At 41.9% G+C, this 21,481-nt stretch overlaps 2 protein-coding genes across 4 annotated transcripts; one reads left to right on the top strand and one right to left on the bottom strand.

Annotated features, from left to right (window-relative positions):
* Positions 1-4,632: 4,632 nt before the first annotated feature.
* On the top strand, positions 4,633-14,256 carry LOC131220766 (ornithine carbamoyltransferase, chloroplastic). Of its 2 annotated transcripts, XM_058215599.1 has the most exons (6): positions 4,633-4,857; positions 7,499-7,833; positions 9,289-9,420; positions 9,513-9,788; positions 12,906-13,119; positions 13,741-14,256. In XM_058215599.1, the coding sequence occupies exons 1-5, from the start codon at positions 4,641-4,643 to the stop codon at positions 13,086-13,088; spliced, it is 1,143 nt and encodes a 380-aa protein (XP_058071582.1). In that variant the 5' UTR covers positions 4,633-4,640; the 3' UTR covers positions 13,089-13,119; positions 13,741-14,256. The 2 variants fall into 2 exon arrangements, with proteins under 2 accessions (XP_058071582.1, XP_058071581.1); XM_058215598.1 differs by lacking the exon at positions 13,741-14,256 and having other exon boundaries at positions 12,906-13,128.
* On the bottom strand, positions 13,176-19,954 carry LOC131220765 (pentatricopeptide repeat-containing protein At4g37170). 2 transcript variants are annotated; one of them, XR_009158822.1, is made up of 2 exons: positions 17,464-19,954; positions 13,176-13,719 (listed from the first exon to the last, which is right to left on the bottom strand). XR_009158822.1 is itself a non-coding variant. In XM_058215597.1 (1 exon), the coding sequence occupies exon 1, from the start codon at positions 19,755-19,757 to the stop codon at positions 17,676-17,678; it is 2,082 nt and encodes a 693-aa protein (XP_058071580.1). In that variant the 5' UTR covers positions 19,758-19,954; the 3' UTR covers positions 17,013-17,675. The 2 variants fall into 2 exon arrangements, 1 of the variants encoding a protein (XP_058071580.1); XM_058215597.1 differs by lacking the exon at positions 13,176-13,719 and having other exon boundaries at positions 17,013-19,954.
* Between the last annotated feature and the right edge of the window lie 1,527 nt (positions 19,955-21,481).

The following is a 21,481-nucleotide window of genomic DNA, read 5'->3' as shown; positions in this document are numbered from 1 at the left end:
TCTCTGAGTGGCCCTTAAATTTAGGCTTGGTTTGTGCCCGGTTTACATTTGGGCTTGACTAGGTGAGCTGACTCAATGAATTAATCGGGTGAGTTGACTCAACAAGTTGACTCTGTAAGTAACTGGTTCAACTACATTAGGTTTTAGAGTTAGGATTAGACTTTAGCTGGGTCTAATTAATAATTGATTTTTGACATGACATTTAAATTGGGTTTAGGATTCCAATTAGGATTTCCATCCCACTTGATCAACTTATCTGCAACAATTGAATGGTTAAAATTGTCCTATGGGTCGATTTCGAGGCAAATTCGTCCACATATGGTGCGATCCACTAGATCAATGATCTAGATTACCTGGCCTAATTGCTTTGGATGGATCTATCATTGGTTGAAAAGCGTTTTTCATTTTTACCTTGGGGAAGAATGGACGTGGATCACCTGGCTAGGTGGGGCTCACCTTGAAGTTTGTGAGAAATCCACCCCGTTCATCCATTTTTCCAGATTATGTTGGGTCATGATCCATAAAATGAGGCAGATTCACTACTCAGGTGGGCCACACAACAGGAAACAGTAGGAATTGAATGCCCACCATTGAAACATTCTTGGGGCCACAAAAATTTTGGATCGGCCTTTTTTTGTTTTTTGTTTTTTATTTTTTCAGTTCATCCTAGTGCGAGACCTTATGAACGGTTTGGATGACATATAAACATTCTGGTGGTCCCCAGGAAGGTTTCAACGGTAGGCATTTCCCTCCCCACCTTTTCCTGTCGTGGCCCATTTGAGTTTTCGATCTGCCTAATTTTTGGGCTTATGCCTTAACATGAGCTGAAAAAACGGATGGACGGAGTGGATTTCTCACAAACATCATGGAGGGCCCACATAGATTCGAACAACAGGAGGGGGTTACAGCCAATCCGCGTCCGGACAGATGTGCCATTTCATTTTGATGTTTGGTAATTCCACAGTCGTACCCAAATAAGGTAGACCCTGTGCGTATCAGGAGACCTGCAAAATGGTTTGTATGCAATCCAAGCCGTCCATCCCACTGGCCCTACTATGCAATTGCAATCTGCCAAAAATCAAGGGTATCCTATTATCAAGCGGCCTCAATGTACCAAATGGATTTCGTGTTAAAAAATCCATCCATTAGATTAGAAGGAGCTGCCCCACTGATGATCAATGGACCGGATTGATCTGTGGGTTGGGGCATTTGCTATTAGGATTCAGCTTGTGGCAACCTGATCTGCACCGTCTATTCATTCACACCATTGGCATTGGGGGTAAGGCATTGTAAAAAAATCCATGTCCGTCCGATTATCTAATCTTCCGAATAACAACATGGAAAATGACCGGTCAGGATCGATCGAAGAATCAGAATAGGTCCAATCATCATCTTGAAACATCCATTCAATAGGCCCCTCTACGGATCGGATGAGACCATGGTTGGTTCATCCAAGCCACTGATCTGATGGGGCCTATCATGGATAGACTCTTCCCAAAAAATAAGATGTACCTAGATCGGATGATCGCAACCGTCTAAACAGTTGCTTCCAAATACAACTACAATATTAAGTTCTGGGGAATGAAGATAAGTGATATTTATCCTCCTCTGATATGTCTGATTTTGTAAACATCATCTATCCACACCGAGACTCACTAGTTGGACGGCTCAGATTAAAAGATAACCTGAGAAACATGTAATTCGAAAAGATGGTACTGTACCATATTACTGCTCTTCCGGTTCTACCTTATCATCTCCAAATGGAATATCGAATATACCATTATCTTGCCCGTGGTACATGTATGATTGTCGACCATCATTTTAAAATGGTGGTGACTCATCACCTCATATGTTTTTAAAATGGTGGTGACTCATCACATCAGGTATTTCTTTTATGCATGGAATCCATACCATTCAAACTATAGGAGACTGCAAGGTAATGTCCCACCAAATGAATGGATGAAAGTAAATCCGTGAATGATCTAAATTCCAAGGGAAAAATCAGCTGGTTACTCCATCCGTAGTGGGGTCAGCGAATTGAATGGTGTGGATTGCTATTTCACCATGCCATTGTACGGTAGAAGAGTTGCTTCCAGTTTTAAAGCGGTGGTAAACTCTCATAGGAGTCTTCTCTGTTTAACTGACATATCCTTTGACACGTGGCACTGTTAATTTACTTAGATCATGTCGAGTTTGCAGACACATAGAACCGTTAGTTGGGAAGATGCTGATCGAGAGTTAGTTTTTGCCTCCATCGCGCGATTGAGGACCATCAGCATCCGCTGTCTCATGGGGCCCACATGCAGAGATTTTCCGGTAATCAAAACCGTCCATTCATTGGAGGACGTTTAAGATGTTTCAAAAATCATGCGGAAAGGATGATCCTAACGGTATATTTGTGGAGATGCATGCGATATAGTTAAAAAAAAAATCTTCTTGCAAGTACAGTACTGATTTATCTACATGGATTGCATACTGAGTAACTATGTGGAGCCCACCGTAATGTATGTGTCTTATCCACGCCTTCCATCCACCTTTCCAGATCATTTTAGATCATGAGACTAAAATTGAAGAACATCCAAAGCTCAAGTGGACCACATCACAAGAAATAATAGAAATGGAATGCCTACCGTTGAAACATCTTGGGAGCCACAGAAGTTTTGGATCAACCTGATATTTGTGTTTTTCCTTCATCCATGTCTTTTTGGATTTATGAACAGGTTGGATGACAAATAAATATCACTGTGGGCCCTATGAAGGTTTCAATGGACGTCATTATCCCCACTGTTTCCTTTGGTGTGGTCCATTTGAGCTTCTGATATAATTAAATTTCAGGCTTCTGGCATGAAATGATCTGATAAAACGGATGAACGGTGTGGATAAGAGAAAACATCGCTGGTGGGACCCACAGAGTTTACACGTCCGCTCCTGGGTCATGTCAGGACTGACCGAAATTAGGACTGACTCGTTCCAACTCACGTGAGTTGGGTTTAGCTTGTGCTATTGAAGCAGATGGTCAGATCCGAGTCAACTCGGACGAGTCAAATCCGAGCTAGTCAGATTTGAACAGGTAAGATCCGTTTATATTCTTGTTACCATCGTAAATAAGTTAGTATCTCATTACCATGATTCATCAATGATCCTCACCATTGAATTTTCGGAATTAGAAGGTGGGCCATTGGAAATTTCTTTTTAATGTTCATCTAAAGATGGTGATCGTTGGAACCATCGATTTAGTATCATCTTGATAGTGTGGCCCACATAAGAATGAGCGGCTCTGATTGTCGGATCACTCAGCATATGGTCCCATGCCACTTTTAATCATCCATCATGGATCCTATAGTCCATAACATGAACAGTTCCACCGTGAGCAGCTAGAAATCGGATTGCTGAGTAAAGTCTGTTGGGCCCACCACAAATGTATGTAGTTTATCTAAGCCGTCCATCTATTTTTACTGCTCATTGTAGGGGTTTAGCCTATGATAGAAGCATATCCAAAGCTTAAGTCAACCATACCACATCGAAGCAATGTGAACAATGATTTAAGCAATGTAAATAATGATTTTCATGGTTGAAACCTTTATAGGGCTAATGTTTATTTGTCATCCAACCTATCCATATGATCACGTAAACATGGATGAAGGGAAAATAGAATTATAAATGAGTTGAGTTAGCCCGGTCAGCTCACCCAATTTGACTCGGAAAAGCTCAACTTGTCTCAATTTGAAATTGAATTCAAATTAGGTTGAGTTGGTTTTTAAAGCTTGAAAAAATTTTGAGCCAAGTTTAAGCTTGCCTGAGCTCGACTTAATTCAAACTGAACCTCAACTCTATTCGACTTAGATTGAATTTGCTTGGTGACTTGATTATTTTAATATGAATGCTACTCGTCGAGTGTTTGATAAAATGACTCAATGAAGTATTGGTGAGGAATGAATGGATACATTGACTATTTTATTTTAATGCTGCTTGCCCAACTGTTTGATTTTGATGCTGCTTTCTAGGTGTTTGATGAAATATTTATAAAATATTGTATTATTTTACATTCTTTGAAAAATTAAAAATGCATTCTATATATTTTTGACAAAATGCTGAATGCCCGAATTGCTCCAACAATAGATCGGACCGAGCCAAGCTTGCAAGACCGGCATCAGGATTGAGCTAAGTTCGAGATGCGGTAAGCTATTGGCCAAGTCAAGCCAAGCTATTCCAAACTCAACTCAGTTTGACTGGCATGCAGCTCTACGGGAAAGCTGATTGATCCAAAACTTCCGTGGACCCATGAATTTTTCAACAGTCGAAATTCAATTCACATTGTTTCCCGTGCCGTGGTCCATTTAATCTTGGATATTCTTCATTTTTTGGGTTCAAGCCCTGAAATTATCCCGTAAAATAGATGGACCGAGTGGATAAAATAATTAAATCACGGTGGGACCCACAGAGTTACTCAGTACTCAATCCGCTTCCGAACCGTTAATTCCAAGTAGGCCGATCGTCGAGTCCCCGATGCGACTCGTCCGAGTCAACTCTTATTCGGAAGTACCCAATCCAGTTCAAGACTCGGAAGGAGAATTTCGTAATTTTACTCCGCCTACATAAACCCATCTGGAGCGTAGACATCTCTCTTTCTTCCAGCAGCAATGGCGGCCATCTCTTGCAGCCGTCCTATTCGCTCCGATACCTCCTACTCTTCCTTCTCCTTCTCCTGCCAGATTCCTCGTCGACCTGCATCTCTTCCGTCGATATTTTACGGCGCGCCTAGATCTGTTCCGGTCGGATCCCCGTCCCTCCGCCGCCGGATTTCCTGCCAGAACTCCGCTTCTGCGCCTTCCGTTCCTTCTCCCGTCAATGGTAAAGGTCTGTAATTTCATCTCCGAGCTCTTCGATTTCTCGTTTTAGGCGTTTGTAGCGATGATCTTGGTGCTTCAGCTGCAGCTCATCTCGTAGAGTGTCGAAACCTGTTGTTCGAGTTGAAATGCATCAATCTGGTGGAAAATTAGGGTTTCTGAGCTCGGTTTTTGTACTGCAGCTGGACTTTTTTCACTGCGAAGTGTAGGGATCTGATTTTTGAGACGAAATGTCCCAATGCAGTAGAAAATCAGGAGTCCGAATGCCGGAATGCTTCATTTTCTCGGTTCGAGATCTTATTCTGAGTATTCGAGCGACGATCTTGTTCTCTAGTGCATGTTTTCTGGTTGAATATGCTTGAACGGAGGACATAAAACCATGATAGAATGAACGGAAAAATGAGAAGAGGGGAAATGAAAGGAATAAGAAAGAAGGAAGAAGGCCACTGAATGGACGGCCACAAAAGGGAGTGCTCTTTGGGTCCCGGTTGCTCCATTCCCACCTTGGAAACCTGCAAACTGGCTGCAGGGTAAGCTCTGTGGGGCCCTTCGTGATGTATGTGTTATATCCACTCCGTCAATCTGATTCGCCAGCTCACTTTAGGATGTGAACCCAAACATGAGGCAGATACAAAGCTTGATCGACTAATTGTGGATGTTTGCTCTTTATTTCAACAGTCCACTAAATGTCCCCCAATGGGCCAATTAGGTGGTCAAACAAGCAGTGTTTTGGTCTATGGTCCAACCAAGATGGGTCTCAGAATTTGGATAGTTTAATTTTTATGCCACGTCTACAATTTCATAGCGCATGTCTATCAACATCACACTTTTCCAGAGTATCAAAGTTTTCTTCTTTTGCTTTTAAATAATAATAATAAATAAATAAATAAAATAAATAAAAAACTATTATTTGAGGTGAAAGCTCTACTGGAAATATATTTTTTAATCTGATGCGATGCTTGAGTAGAAACAATGAAATAAAAAGAACCATAGGTGGTTTTTGAAGTTTGGTAGTATCTCTGGTTTTCTCCCTCAAGGGAAATTGACATCAGCCATTTGAGTTGGAATGTTAAGTAATCCAAAAGAAATTTGATGATTAGTAGGTCAATGTGTTAAACAAGCATGGAATTATTCCACTTGAGTTGAAAGGTTAAGGGCCTCTTTGTACAAGGGGTTCAATCCCAAACATTTTGGATTTCTTAACTAAAAGGATTTGAATCCAAAGAAGCAGGTGTTTGGTTTCATTCAAACATCCTCAATGCAAGCAGAAACATGTTAGAAGCCTGCCCTATTCCAGCAAGTTTTGGTCCATCTCCCACTCCTATTTAAAACAAAGCCTATGCCCTAGCCAGTTCTATTGGCACCGCCCAGCACAAAAACAAGCCTCAGATCTTATAGAGATCTAGTTTATTTGGAATTTTGTGCTATGATTGTTATTAATATTGTAATGGTTTGATATTCAGCATTTCTTAAATTCTTGTTTGTGAATGGACTGGAAGATCTATTTTTTAAGGTCAAAAGGTTAGATATACATTCAACGTTTCATGCCTTTTCAGATTGCCGTGTTGTCAATAAAAATTGAACTCTCTATCTTATTGTTTTTTAAGGTTAAAGTCCACAAAACTATAGCTAGCTTTATCAAGTTTCCTGACTACAATTAGTATCAGTTTACCATAATGTTTGACAGCTTGGCAGTTGCACTTTCCTCTATAAATATGTCATAGCCTTTCTATGTGGAAACAAAAGGTTAAAAATTCAATAGAAATTTAGTGGTGGTTCTGGGGCCTTGGTAACTCGGGCCTGGTGTTTGACTTGCCTGATTGAGCCTATTCAAAATTTTGATTTGTTGGACCAGGACCTGGCCCATTCCAAGTGCTTGTTGGCACTGGTTACCATGAGATTATTGGTCACATTTTGAAAATAGTCAATAGTTTGTTTTGATATTTTATTTGTTGACTATTTCATAATTTAATGTTTGTTTTGATATATTATTTGTTGACTATTTCATAATTTAATGTTTGTTTCCTTCTTTCTTAGTCTCCAAATCTTTAGAGGAGGTCCAAGGTATCCTGAATCCCTGATATTCTTTGTCAATGAGAGATTTCAATCATCTTAAAGGAAATTGTCTGCAACTTCCTGATTGAATTACATGACATATCCAATGGACAATGCTTTCGAATTTGCCAACTATTTTGTCTTTGTTTACGAATCTGACTCATTGCAAAGAAGCAGAAGAATATACCATGACTTTGGAGTGGAAACCATCACAATAGAAAAGTGCATCTTGTATCTTGGGAGGAGGCTAGCAAAACCAAAGGATGTTGCCAGATTAGGTCTGAAGGGATTCAAACATTTCTCCTCTGCCTTCGTTGGTAAACGGTTGAGGAGAATGTGTATTAATAGAACGTAGAGAGGTTAACAGAAAAGTGTAAGTGTCTTTAATCTGTAAGCCATAAGCAGAATAGTGCAAGTGCTCATTTGCAAAAGCTGTTTATTTCCATTTTATCTTTGAAACTGTACCTTGAGCTTCAACGAGTTTTGCGTTAGGATGTTTGATGGATGCATTATTCCAGCAGAAAAGACACTGAAATGACCCACAACATCTAGAATTTACTTTCCTAGTATTTGTGCACATTGTCTGTGTTTTCCAGTGAAAGGAGACCTGAAGGATTTCTTGCATATCAGTGATTTCGACAAGGCGACAATCTTAAAGATCCTTCACCGTGCAGCTGAGGTCAAGGCATTGCTAAAGTCAGGAGATAGGACATTCCTCCCATTTAAAGGAAAGACAATGGCAATGATCTTTGCCAAGCCATCCATGAGAACTCGAGTCTCATTTGAGACAGGGTTCTACTTGCTTGGTGGCCATGCCATATATTTGGGACCAGATGATATACAGATGGGCAAACGGGAGGAAACCCGTGATATAGCTCGAGTGCTCTCTGGTTACAATGACATCATCATGGCACGTGTATTCGCTCATCAGGTATGGTGGTGAATCTTACGTTGGTTATGCTATTTTCCATTCTGTTATGGTAGTAATCGGGTGCCTTGTTTGACATCCAAATTCAAGTTCTTTCTAGCCATTTTGATTAGGTATGAGTGTGTGATAACTTAAAACCTCAAAATTGGTGACTCATCTCTGAGCTCTGCCTGGTTGGCTGGGTTTCGTCAGGCCTTGAGAATGGAGTTCAGCGAGTTTCTAGTTGTCTCGACCAAGTCAAACTTAGAAATTGGAAAGCTGGTTTCCAAACTGGTGCAGTAGGATTGTATATTTAAACAGATGAAAAATCCTACTGCATCCAGTCCACATTGCTGGGAGTTGTGACATGCCACTTTCGAGAACTGATAGGAGTCTGACGAAAGGGCATGAAAACATGCTCGGAATACGGGAAATACTGCACTCCGCTTTTGCTCATTGGATAACCTCAACACAGGACCTTGCTCATTATCAAGTAACTTCAACACAGATAGCTGTGTCTAACATCTCAAAGGTGGACAAAAAAAAAAAAGAGACTGGCATGAGGATATGTCCATGCAGCAATATGATAAAATTGAAATTTCTGTTATTGATGCAGGCTGTACCTGTTCATCTAATTGGACTGTCTGATCTTCATCCCACACTCCTTCCTCACCAACACCTTGATGGCTGATGCGTGTTTTGCATGACCCAGCTGAGGCTTGCATCTATAGGGTTTATATATTGAAAATATTGGAAGCTATAAGATGTTGAGAAGTGTTAATATCAACAGATAGAGATACAAAAGTAGATATAAATACATAACAAGAATCACACATTTATATCTTTTAGTTTTTCCCGATAGCATATTGACATGCATTCAACAGGGCAATTATTTAGAAAATGGAGTGACCTTGCTACATTGAGCAAGTAATGAGCTGATCTTTTAGTCAATTTAATCAATTCAAATGAAATTTATCTTCTTCTTTTTTCAAGATTCAATTTAATGAATTCAAATGAGAAATATCATAGCAACACTAAGTTGATAAACGAAGTGATTCTTTCCCTTACCAGATCTGTCTCTCTTTTTTTCTCTCTCTGAAAGGTGGGTAGAATTTCATAAAGAAAAAACACAGAGGCAGCATCAGAAAACCTTTGAGGAGCCAATTGCTCAGATCTTCCTTTTGATATTAGGATTAGTTTGGATCCTTGCATTGGTCAGTTATTGATTGACCAATCCAGCCATATGAGTCAATTCCTTGTTTGGAGCCTCCAGGATTAGGTTTGAAGAGTCCACTTCCAACCAGAATCCTGAAAAACAGCGATTGACAGACTCCCCTCAAGGAGCATATTTTCCAATCACAAACTGCTTAACAGTTCTATTTTATCTCAACATACTCTCTACTGATTATTTTCAGGCCTGGTAAATGCATGTGGTTGTTCTTGATTATTCATTTCACTGGATCATCATTAATGGTGCAGGATATCCTTGATTTGGCAAAATACGCCACCGTTCCAGTCATTAACGGCCTGACTGACTACAACCACCCTTGCCAAATCATGGCCGATGCACTTACCATAATTGAACATGTTGGTCGGTTGGAAGGAACCAAGGTGAGATATTCTTCATCTGTCATTTAAGATTCATCAACTCCACCCAATCATTTATATTTCATCAGAACTTAATTTTACAATGCAAACCGTAGGTTGTCTATGTTGGAGATGGGAACAACATTGTGCATTCATGGCTTCTGTTGGCGTCTGTGGTTCCTTTCCATTTCATTTGTGCCTGCCCAAAAGGCTTCGAACCAGATGAGAAGACTGTTGAGAAGGCACGGAGTGCTGGAATCAGCAAGATCGAGATAACGAATGATCCCAAGGAAGCTGTTAGAGGAGCAGACGTTGTGTATTCGGACGTATGGGCAAGCATGGGTCAAAAGGAGGAGGCATCGTATCGCCATGAACGATTCCAAGGATTTCAGGTATTTGCCATCGAAAACATCTTTCCTTTCAAAAGAGACCTCCCTATCTTTGGATGTTGAACAAGGTCCGCCATGAAACGTTCATAGAATCAAGCCATCAAATGGTATCATCTAACTCATGATTTTAATGATTATTACCTTGTTAGGAGTAAAGAGTTACTAATGTTGACATAGTTTTACGACTCGTCTTAGCCATATCTAATGTTTTAAATAGCGGTAGCGTGTTGCGTAGCGTTCAACCCTCTGTAGCGTGTAGCGAAATTGCGTAGCGTGTAGCATAAGCTACACGATACTTCTATTTTTTATTATTTATATATATATATATATATATAATAAATATTAAATAACACAATAAAAAACAATGCACACATACACACACCACAGTGGGCCCACCATAGAAAACAATGCAAATCCACCCCTTTACGCACCTCAATGGGCCCCATGTGGGCCACACTATAGAAAACAATGCACATCCACACATATGCACACCACAGTGGGCCCCACGTGGGCCACAACATAGAAAACAATGCAAATCCACCCCTTCACGCACCTTAGTGGGCCCCACGTGGGCCATACTATAGAAAACAATGCAAATCCACCCCTTCACGCACCTCAGTGGGCCCCACGTGGGCCATACCACAAAAAAAAAATTCTATATCTACAGAGATATTGAAAAAGAAATGAAAAAAATTATAAAGATTAAAAAACGCACAATAACCGACATTTTAAAAGGGAAAAAATAAGAAAAACTCAAAATACCAAGTTATTGTCATTGTACATCGAAAGAAATTCAAAAAAAAGGAGCATGCGTACCTATTTTTGTCTCAAGATGAGATTGAATTGATGAAATATGCAAAAGTTCAAGCTCCACAGCCGATCGCAACCGGAATAAGGGAAATCCGATTTCTCTATCATTTCTTCTCCATTATTGATGAAACTGCACTAAATGGAGCTCCTTGTAGTGTCCAACGATCGGCCAAAGAAGCCCCTTCGAAGGACCTTTCGATTGCAAGATTGAAGAGGGGGAGACGAAGTAGCGTCGGGTTAGGGCCGGCTGTCGAATACTATTCGAATAGAGTATTTTTTTAAAAAAAACTTAAGTTACTGTTGTGGTGTGAGTTCACCACCATTTACGGCAGTGTAAAAACAAAAAAAAAAAAATCAAAACAGGTAGCACACGCTACCTGCGATACACGCTATGCTTCTGTAGCGTACGCTACGACCCCTGTAGCGTGCGCTACAGGGGATATACGCTACTGTACACGCTACGTAGCATTTTTGGAGTGCTACGCTACGTAGGGTACGCTACCTACGCTACTGAAAACACTGGCCATATCTGACTCACCCTAGTTGACTCAATTTCGGTCGTCAATGGTTCAGGTTGGGACCGCAGCTGAAATACCCCTGACTCAGGCAAGTTGCGACTCAACTCAAAGCCGATGAGTCGAGACATGGCGAGTAAAAAAATCATGCATGTTGTTGGAATGTATTTGCTTTTGCATTTTTTTAAATCAAAATTTCTCCCTGATGTCCTTCCTTGTCACAAATAAGCGATATGGTGTACTTTGATTGAAGCAAAACCTAAGCCCTTAACCCCTTCACTGTAATGTAGAATGGAAGGTACATGATTAAGGATCTAGGCTTTTAGATCAGATTTATAATTAATGTTTGTTTCAGTGCCATCATAAATCCCATTGACCCTACCCTTCAAAAAAAAAAAAAAATCCCATTGACCCGTAATTTCGACTAGCAACTAAAGATTGATCAGCGTGTAGAAACAAGATCACCAATCTGTGCGCATTAGGGAATTCCATTTGTAAGTTATGATTGCTTTTCAAGATCAATGAATTTTTACAACCTAATTCACCGAGTCATGATACCCCCAGAAAAAGGAAAAAAGAAAAAAAAAGAAGAGAGAGCCGTTAATGAGTTTTCAATATAAAATCTGTGTATCACGCATCGAATCATTGACCATTGATATATGGTAATATCGCCCTGTTTTGGTTCGATATGGGCCGATACAGCCATATGGTTCACTGGTGCTACCAGTATGTATCTAGCAATACGTACCAGTTTTGGACGATACAGCTTGAATTCAGAGCCATCTAAACATTTTACGTCACTGCCCATGATTTTGATGCAGTTGGGATTGATAAGTGAAAGTATATTCCCTGCACTGGTCCTTGCTATCTCGATCCTCTTCCTTTGATGAAATTATTACTGGTGTTTAAGGACAGCCATCTGGAGGATAGATTATTAGAAGCACATTCCAAAATATGAACCAACACAACTCGGCGGGCTTTGTCCGAGTAGTATCAGTTTCAATGGACAATGAAACGGGTCACGGGACTGAAAGGGAATGAGTTGGGGCGAGTAGCACCAGTTTCAGTCTCCAGGCAAGTCACACTCAAGTGTTTAAGGGCAACCTCCTGGAGAATAGCAGCTTTTATATGACCTATAACCATTTCAGCGAAGACAATGGAGTTAGAAAAAATAAAGCTATGTTATTTAATGTTAAACTCTATTTTCACTCCCCTGTCAACCTCCATGTGGGCCACAATAACCTGCCCAATGAAGCCGGCCAAGTAAACTCCTGCATGTCGTGCACAGGTGGCATCTGGACTTGATCAATAACAATTTTATTTTAAAACCAGGACCGAACCGAGCAGTTGGATCGGCACTGGCCACCAAAACTTGGGTTAACCATCAAAGCTCAACCCACAACATCAATTGGAGAACCGGACATCCTAACCACTAGCCATGGCTTAAGACTCGGATGTGTCCGATCATCCGATCTGACTTAAGACTCAGTTGGACCCGTCTGGTTCAATATGACAAGTCATCCCCGACTTGGCCCCGACTCATGTGAGTCCCAACTCGATTTAGGATGGAACGAGTCTGTCTGAGTCGCTGAGTCTCTCAACCCGCAGATGGATAAAATGGGCCAAGCAGGTCTGACTGATTGGACTGGCTTCCAGTCCGGGTTTTAAATCATCGATCAATGACATCATTCATTTCATTCGATACACATTTTTCTCCTTTTAGATTAGCCGTCCCAGATCGCATATGAGAGAGCACACAATCTTCTTCCCACCATCTCTAATGAGAAAATTGCAGGTGGATGAAGCCCTTATGGAGCTAGCAGGTTCAAAGGCTTACTTCATGCACTGCCTTCCAGCTGAAAGGGGTGTGGAAGTGACGGATGCAGTGATAGAGGCTCCAAACTCAATCGTCTTTCCACAGGCCGAGAACCGCATGCATGCCCAGAATGCGATAATGCTACATCTTCTTGGACTGTGACTTCTCTGAGAGGACCGTAGTATATCATCAGGTACGGTTTTTCTTTGAATCGACAAAAGCATCTATGCATTTCTCTTGTTGTGTGTGTAGAATGAGGAGAAATGAACTTGCTACGGATTAAGGCTTTTTTTTTTTTTTTTAAATTATTTTTTTCCTTCAGCTAGGCAAAGGAACTGACTCTCTACTAAATGCCACCCCTCAGTTTTTCTGATCTCCAGTTCATATACCAGTTTCATGTAGCTAAAATTATTTCCCCAGTGCCATATATGAGTGAAGGGGAATAAAAAAGAAATAAAGAAATAAAAGAATGCACATTTCGATACATACTTGGGAGGAAAATTACATCTTCTTTTTTGGTAAATTCCCTGTTTGTAGCGAATGTAGAGAATCAGTACAAGTGGGGGCCACGGTTGGTTTATCCAAGCCATTGATGTGATGGCCCCCATCATGGATGAACTTTAGTTGCAGGATCTTTCTAACCAAGTGCTGCTTCCCCTTTGAATCCCTGCATTAGACGCTCGCTTCTGCTCCTGTTTCCTACCTGTTTATACTTGTTTACACTTTTGAAAGCCACACCCGAATTTCTTGCTGCTTCACTTCAAGCTTTGTGTAATAATAGGATGAATTATACCTGAAAATTGCATTCTTATAGGTATTTTGCATGCAGCTTTGGTAAGGATGCATGCAGCTTAGTCAAACCTTACCATTGTTGGCATGTGCATGGCTGAGAAGAAATGCAACAACAGTCTACATAGAATGGAGACGAGACCAAAGATTCAATGGTTAGGATCTTCCTATTTGGCATGGTTGCGTGAGCTGAAAAAGAAAAAGAAAAAAATAAAAGTGCTTCATTAAATTCAAAAGCAAGACGTGCTTGTAAGCTTGCCTCAGAAAATCTTCAAGATCAGAAGTTCGCAAGTTATCTATCAATGGCCCTGAAAGGGAATGCCTCATAGGTGTGACTAGATGTAGATGATTTTTTCATGCATCTAGTTGTACATGTGTACCTACAGTGGTGTACAACATTCAACCTGTCCATCAGGGTTGCCCTGTTATGCGAATGAGATGCCCTAAAATCAGGCTGATTGAATTATTAGGTGGGCCATGCCATAGGAAACAGTGTCCGAGTTCACATGAATCCCCAATTCAAGCTCTGGGGTTTGTAGTATGTGTATGGTGTCCAATTCATCCGAAACATGTTCCCCACTGTGATAATGGGATGTCCCAAAAACCAGTCCAATATGATTAGTAGGCAGGCCCTGCCCCACTTGAATTTGGCAGATTTGGGTCCTGCCTTATTTTTTCTATGGAATGGTCTATCTGATATTGGATTGACCTATGGATGTGAATTGGCCAGGCTTGGCCAAGCAAATGCAAAGTTTTGATTAGGCCTGCCTGAAAGCTTAGCATAAGTAATTCATAACAATTTCATCCATGCATATGCATCAGATGTTCTTAGTGTCCCAAAAGCGCGTTCATCCAAGTTCCAAAACCCCACACGTACATATGCCATCATCAATCTTCACGTACCCAAAAATGTAGCACAAACGCAAATTATGGTTCCAAGCGTTAAGTCTTCAATAAAAAATTATGCCTATTTGATCAACTGACTTTTGGATTATTGGACGGTTAAATATAAAAAAATAAAATCCAATGGTCCCATCTCTCAATACAGTCTTTCCAAAATGGGTATTATGATTTCACAACTGTTCTGATTTTGGGGTTGTTACTTGGAGACTGGGTTCCACAAGTTAGACGATTTAATTGAGTTAATGTATACCATGTATACAATTACTGAGTGCCTGCATATCAAGTGTCATATGTTGACAGAGTATCCAATGACTCCTATTAAAGTTGGGGATACCGTTTTTCAGATTTGCCATTGGAGTTTATAGTTCAGGTTTTAGGGTTTAGAATTTAAGTTTTTTATGAGTCCGTTTATTACCTGTTTTTATTTATTTATTTATTTTATTATTATTATTATTATTTTTCCAGCAATGTGGGTTCGGAGATGGGTAGATAATGCATGGCCTAAAAAATAAAGAACATTAGATGCCTCATTTTTAGGAATGGGGGCCACACAGAAGTCAGATTGAGCCCAGAAATCCATTTTTCTACTGTGAGAAAGGCGCCAACCCAAACAAATAACACTACGATTAATGGAGGGATTACAAATCCTCTCATCTCAATCAACGGTCTCAGAGCGTTTGCAAGATTCAATCCCAGCATAGGAAACAAAGATTTTCTCCATTCATGGAACCATTCTGGCATAGCCAGGGGTACAGGTTGGAACGACCCACAATCCAAATCGACCCATTTGTAAGGTGTGTATTTGGGCCATGATAAATTGGTAGCAAGTCAGCCCGTCTAGATAATATAGCCCATTCCGGCTCAGGTCAACCCATACCCGACCCAACCCGACCATATAAGTTATCAATGGGTCCAGTCAGATGACCTGAATCCAAACCCAAAACAAAATAAACCGCTATAGCTGGTTCCTTGCTGGGTGAGGTCAAGTCAGTTGAACCCAAGCCCATTACAATCAAGTGAGTGAGGTCAGGTCAAGCTTGGGCTTGGTAAATAGTGGGCTGGGTCAGGCAACAGTGTAGTGGGTCACAGACCAACCCTCTGGAGAGATCTCGGCAAGAGAGGAGCATGCAAGATAGGTTTGCCATTCTAGGTGGGCTGGTGGAACCGGCCACTCCCAATCACAGCCTGCGCTAGTTGTTAGCGCATTATGCTAATTGAACCATTGCTAGCTCTGTTTGTGATAGCTACCTTTGACAATTCGCCTCATGGTTACAAAGGTGCATGGTTCAAAAACTCCAAAGGCTTGACTCAATTTCTAGCTAGGTCACGTCAACTAATAGACTCGACCGACTCAACTGGACTTGATATTTTAATAATTAAGGTTATAGTATTTAATGCATTTAAAATTGTTGGAAATTGATAAATTAATTAAAATAAAACAACAGTTGATTGGCTGGCTGACTCTGTTGAATCATGCTGAGTTTTCGAGCTGACTCGATGAGTCTTGTCGTCTCTTGACCAAGTCATGCCAGTCAGCAAGCAAGCTTTCATGAGACTTGGCTTGAAATCTCACCAAGTTGAGTTAACTCTACCAAGTTTCGAGCCCACCCACGAAGTTTTAGAACTATGGAGAAATGAAATGAAGTACCATCATAAAAGTTCCACAGAGAGAGAGAGAGAGAGAGAGAGAGAGAGAAGTTCCACACAGATACACACTCATAAAGTTCCACACACACACACACACACAGAAGTTCCCCATACACAGAGAGAGAGAGAGAGAGAGAGAGAGAGAGAGAGAGAGAGAGAGAGAACAATGTTTTAAAACTCAGACCCGACCAAGCAGTTAGACCAGTTTGGACTGAAGCTGGAGCCGGCACCTGAACTGGAACCAGCTACCAAAATAGCACCAGCCATCTTAAAAACCAGTCATTTACATGGATACTTGTTTTGTAAGAAAAGATGCCAACCACTTCTATCGAAAGCTCAAACCGTCAGCTTCCATACTTACAAATAGAACGCTCTTAGCCAATGCTAACATCAGATTAGATGTCGATTCCCTCTGATAATTCTTCCCAAATTGAGAAAGAGTTCAGTCGTGGAAGACGACCATTGCAGCAGAAGTCTAAATCCGGCTGACCGACACAACAGACCAGTGGTCCAGATCATTGGGCCATGGTCTGGAGAATCAGTGGAAATCGAATCATTGACATTTTTGGCGCATGGGCCCCACTAGCCATGGTTGAAAACCCACATATAATGAACAAACACGCGGATTATGTATTAAATAATTCCTATTGCAAGAATTTCAGATTTCATTTTTTAAGTGTAATCAGAATTTCATTAGAAAGAAAAACAGAGTAGACGGGAAAATGCAGGAGAGATGACGAAAGATCATCACCAAAAATGGAAGTTTGTATGTTATAAATATGGGAAGGTTACAACAAAAATGACACCACAAGAAGGCTAAAATTCCTGACACAAGCATCCCTCACAAATGAAGAAAACCATATGTGAAGGGATAGGCTTTCTGCAAAATGCAGCTGCCACCGCTCTCCAAAGATCCAAACCATCGGTTCTAAGGATGGCCATCATCAAGGCGAAACCAATGGTGCTACATAAAAAGACTTATTAATCACAATATTAGCAAACTCAACAAACAATCAGGAAGGTTTTAATGGGTGGGCATTTATTCAACTATTCCCATGTGGTCCACCTAAGTCATAGATTGGCCTAATTTCGGGCCCATGGCTCACCATGGACGGGTGCAACTGATGTATGAGGTGGATGTCAGTGGGGTAACAGAGTCTACGTTACAGAAGTTCCCATAAGTTTGACCTCATGTTACCTTTCCCCCTCTTCATTTCACCATTTTCTGGAGAAATAACATATCATATGCCAAGTCCATAGCTGCTTGCATCTGCTCTCTAGTGAATGTGAGCTTCCTCAGTTTCATCAACGGTCAGGAGATGGCAGGAATTTGAATGACTGTATTTCCTGCCCTTTTCCATTGAAGCATCCCAAGCTACTCTCCCTCATAAGCTTTTTAACAGACCCATGTTACCAAAAACCTCCACATGAGCAGATCCCATCCTTGAATCGATGGAACCGGTTCGAATCCCTCACAACAATCTCCCTCTGAGTGATCCTCGAGATGAACCCAATGGCGGTGTGGCAATCCCCGCAAATCCGTAGGTTCTTGAATACTTTGATGGGAGTTCCGGGCGGAGTCTCAATGATCCCGAACGCAACTGCAAGCTTCTCACTGTGGTGCGACAGGTTCTGTTCCTTCTGCTCCTCTTCCACGTCGTGCAGCACAAAGTTTGTGTCTGGGATGTACCCTTCTTCCTTCATCTTCGTTGACAGTTTCTCCAACAATCCATAGATTTCCTTCGCTTTCGGGTGAGATTTATCTCCCACCAAGAACACATGAGCCCTCCTCTTCACCTCGATCCAACTAGAACCGGGCTTCTTTATCACCCCTCTGTCGTCCATCATCTTTCTAATCCTCGCGACCTCGTCCCACCTTCCTGCAGCGGCGTAGATGTTCGCCAATGTGACGTAAGTCGCAGCATTTTCGGGCTCTATCACAAACAATGCTTCAGCTGCTCGTTTTGCAAGCCTAAGATTTCCATGAATTCTACAACCGCCGAGCAAAGAAGCCCACAAGAACTTATCAGGCTTCATGGGCATTTTGTTAATGATCTCTTCCGCTTCTTCGAATCGGCCGCATCTCCCAAGGAGATCGACTATGCAAGCATAGTGGTCAGCTGTATACGCCAGTCCATGATCTTCACTTATTGATTTGAAGATTTCGAGCCCTTTATCGACTAATCCGGAATGAGTACATGCAGAAAGAACTCCGACGAATGTTACGTGGTCGGGTTTGGTACCAGATTTGAGTAGCAATTCGAAGTACCGAAGAGCTTCTTCGGGTTGGCCATTCTGGGCATAACAGGCTATCATAGAAGTCCATGAGACTAAATCTGGTCGGGTCATTCCTTCAAATACTGTCCTTGCACTTTTGACGTTCCCGCATTTTGAATACATATCAACAAGCGCACTTGCAGCAAAAGAAAATGGATCAAACCCAATTCGGGTCATGTGACCATGAACCTGCTTCCCTAACTCTTCGGCCGCTTGAGTCGAGCAAGCATTCAAAATACCGGTGAATGTGAATTCATTCGGTCTGATGCCAGACCTCAGCATGTCTGAGAAAAGCTCAAAACCCTCTTCCCTCCTTCCGCCCTCGAAGTATCTTCCTATCATAGTCGTCCAAGAAACAACATCCCCATCCGACGTCCCATTGAAAATGTGACGAGCCTCTTCTATACTCCCACATTTCGCATACATATCCGACAGAGCACTCCAAATGACAGCATCCATCGCTAATCTGTTCCTTGTGATATGACCATGAATCTCCTTCCCCTGCCTTAGAGAGCGGCTGGCCGCAGAAGCAGCTAGAGCGCTAGAGACCGCAAATGTATTACATCTCAAATCATTGCCACCTCTCTGCATTTCACCATACAGCTCCAAAGCCTCCTTGGGCTGATGGTGGCGGACATACCCAGAAATCATCGTGCTCCAAGAGAAGCCATCCTTCTCAGGCATTTCATCGAACAGTCTCCGGGCATCATGAAGGCGGCCCTCCTTCGCGTAGCCAGCGATCATGGTGTTCCAAGAACACGTATCTCTCTCAGGCATATCATCGAACACGCGACGAGCGTCGGCCAGTGCGCCGCACTTGGAGTACATGTCGACTAGGCGGTTGGAGATGAAGAGGCCCGGCATGAAGCCGCAGGCCTTGGTGTGGGCATGGACCCGTCTGCCGTCGTCAAGGGATCGGTTCTGGAGGCAGAGCTGAAGGAGGGCGGCGTAGATGGGAGCCGAAGGCCGGGTTCCAGAGCGGTCGAGGATATCAAGGATGCCGACGGCTTCTCTCAGGCGCTTCTGCTGGCAGAGGACGTCGACGGCTTCTTTGAATTTCTTCTCTCTGCAGAGGCGGTTAGCGAGAGCGATGCTGCCGCCGGTGTCGGGATTGAAGGAAGGAGCTCTTCCAAGAGAAGAAGAAATGGGTTTTGAGGAGAGATGGGATTGTCTGAAGAGATTCTTCAAAAGAGGGAATGGTTTTCTCTTCGCCATTTGTGAGGAAGGGAAGGAGAAGTGATGATGTGATCAGATACAAGTGCTTGTGTTGTATGATAACTTGTCATCCATCACCTATCTTTCCCGCCAACATAAACCATTCAAACGATGGGCCCCACACAAAAAAGGTCCTGTGGGGTCCATTCATCAGGTGAGCCACATTTTTGAAATGGATGGGCGTGGATTGCGTATTGAGTATACTCTGTGAGGCCCACCGTTATGTTTGTTTTCTGATCTACACCATTCATCTGTGTTTTTCAGTTCATTTTAGGGCATGAATTCAGAATTTAAGCAAATCCCAAGCACAGCTGGACCACACCACGGGAAAATATGGGAATTGAACATCTACCGTTGAAAACTTCTTGAAGCCACGTATGTTTTGGATCAAGCTGGTATTTATGTTTTCCTTTCATCCATGTCTTTGTAACCTTATGAACAGGTTTGGATCAACGGTGGATTGGCATTATTCCCACTGTTTCATGTGTTGTGGTCCACTTGAACTTTTGATATACTTCAATTTTGGGCTTGAGCTCTAAAATGATCTGGTAAAACGTTTGAACGGCGTGGATAAGATACTTACACCACCTGTAGGCCCGACAGAATTACTAAGTTAACATGGCTCACCGTATGGGATCTGAACCATGGGCCCACCTCAGTGTGTTATGTGTTGTATATCCATGCCGTCCATTAGTTTTTATAGCTTATTTTAATACTGAAACCAAAACCGAAACAGATCCTAATCTCAGGTGGACTACACCACAGGAAATTGAGATAATGATGTCCAACATTGAAACCTTTCTAGGGCCCACCGTGATGTTAATTTGCCATCCAACCTGTTCGTAAGGTCAAACAGATCCATAATTTTTGTGGTCCACCGGAAGTTTTTAATAGTCCATTGCCATTGTTTCCTGTGGTGTGGTCTGCTTGGGATTTGGATCTACTTCAGTTTTGGACTCATGTTCTAAAATGAGCTAGAAAAATGGATGGACGGTGTGGATAAGGTGGCCCCACGGTCTGACCTAACTGAATTGGCACACAAAATGGATGAACAACTGCTGGTTTTTTGCCCTACCTTATAAGTGGATCAGATTGAGTTCTAAAATGGGAGACTGTAAGCGGATTGCGTGGTGAAGCCACCACCATCGACCTCTGTGACGGCAGGACTTTGTGTGACCCACCATGATGTATGTGTTTTATCCATGCCATCTATCCTTTTTGCCCCCTCATTTTAGATCATGAGCCCAAAATTAAAGCATATCCAAACTTCAATCCACCTACATCACAAGAAATAGTAGGGATTGAAATTAAGTTTTCGATCAAGCTGATATTTATGTTTTCAACTATCCCATCCAGGTCCGTGTGACCTCAAGAACAACAGGTTGGATGACCAATAAACATTTTCAACGGTGGACTCATTTTCCCATTGTTTCCTTTGGTGTGGCCCATTTGAGCTTTGGAAATGAGCTGACAAAAAGGATAGATAGGGTGAATATAACACATACATCATGGTGGCCCCATAGAGTCCTACCACCATGGAGGTCGGTGGTGCAACCGGTGGGGAGCGATCAATTTTACATTTTAAGGTGCCATGAAAAGAATCACATTATCGAAGTCGGAAAGGTGGGGAGCCCCATAGAGTCCTTCCCTAAAATGTTATCCGTAAAACAGATGGACGGCACGGATATGTCACATCCATCACAGTACTTCCCACAAATTTAAGT

Source organism: Magnolia sinica, chromosome 12 (genome assembly GCF_029962835.1).
Source record: "Magnolia sinica isolate HGM2019 chromosome 12, MsV1, whole genome shotgun sequence".
Lineage (NCBI taxonomy): Eukaryota > Viridiplantae > Streptophyta > Magnoliopsida > Magnoliales > Magnoliaceae > Magnolia > Magnolia sinica.
The sequence above is the reverse complement of the archived record's forward strand: the minus strand, read 5'-3'. Positions and strand labels throughout refer to the sequence as shown.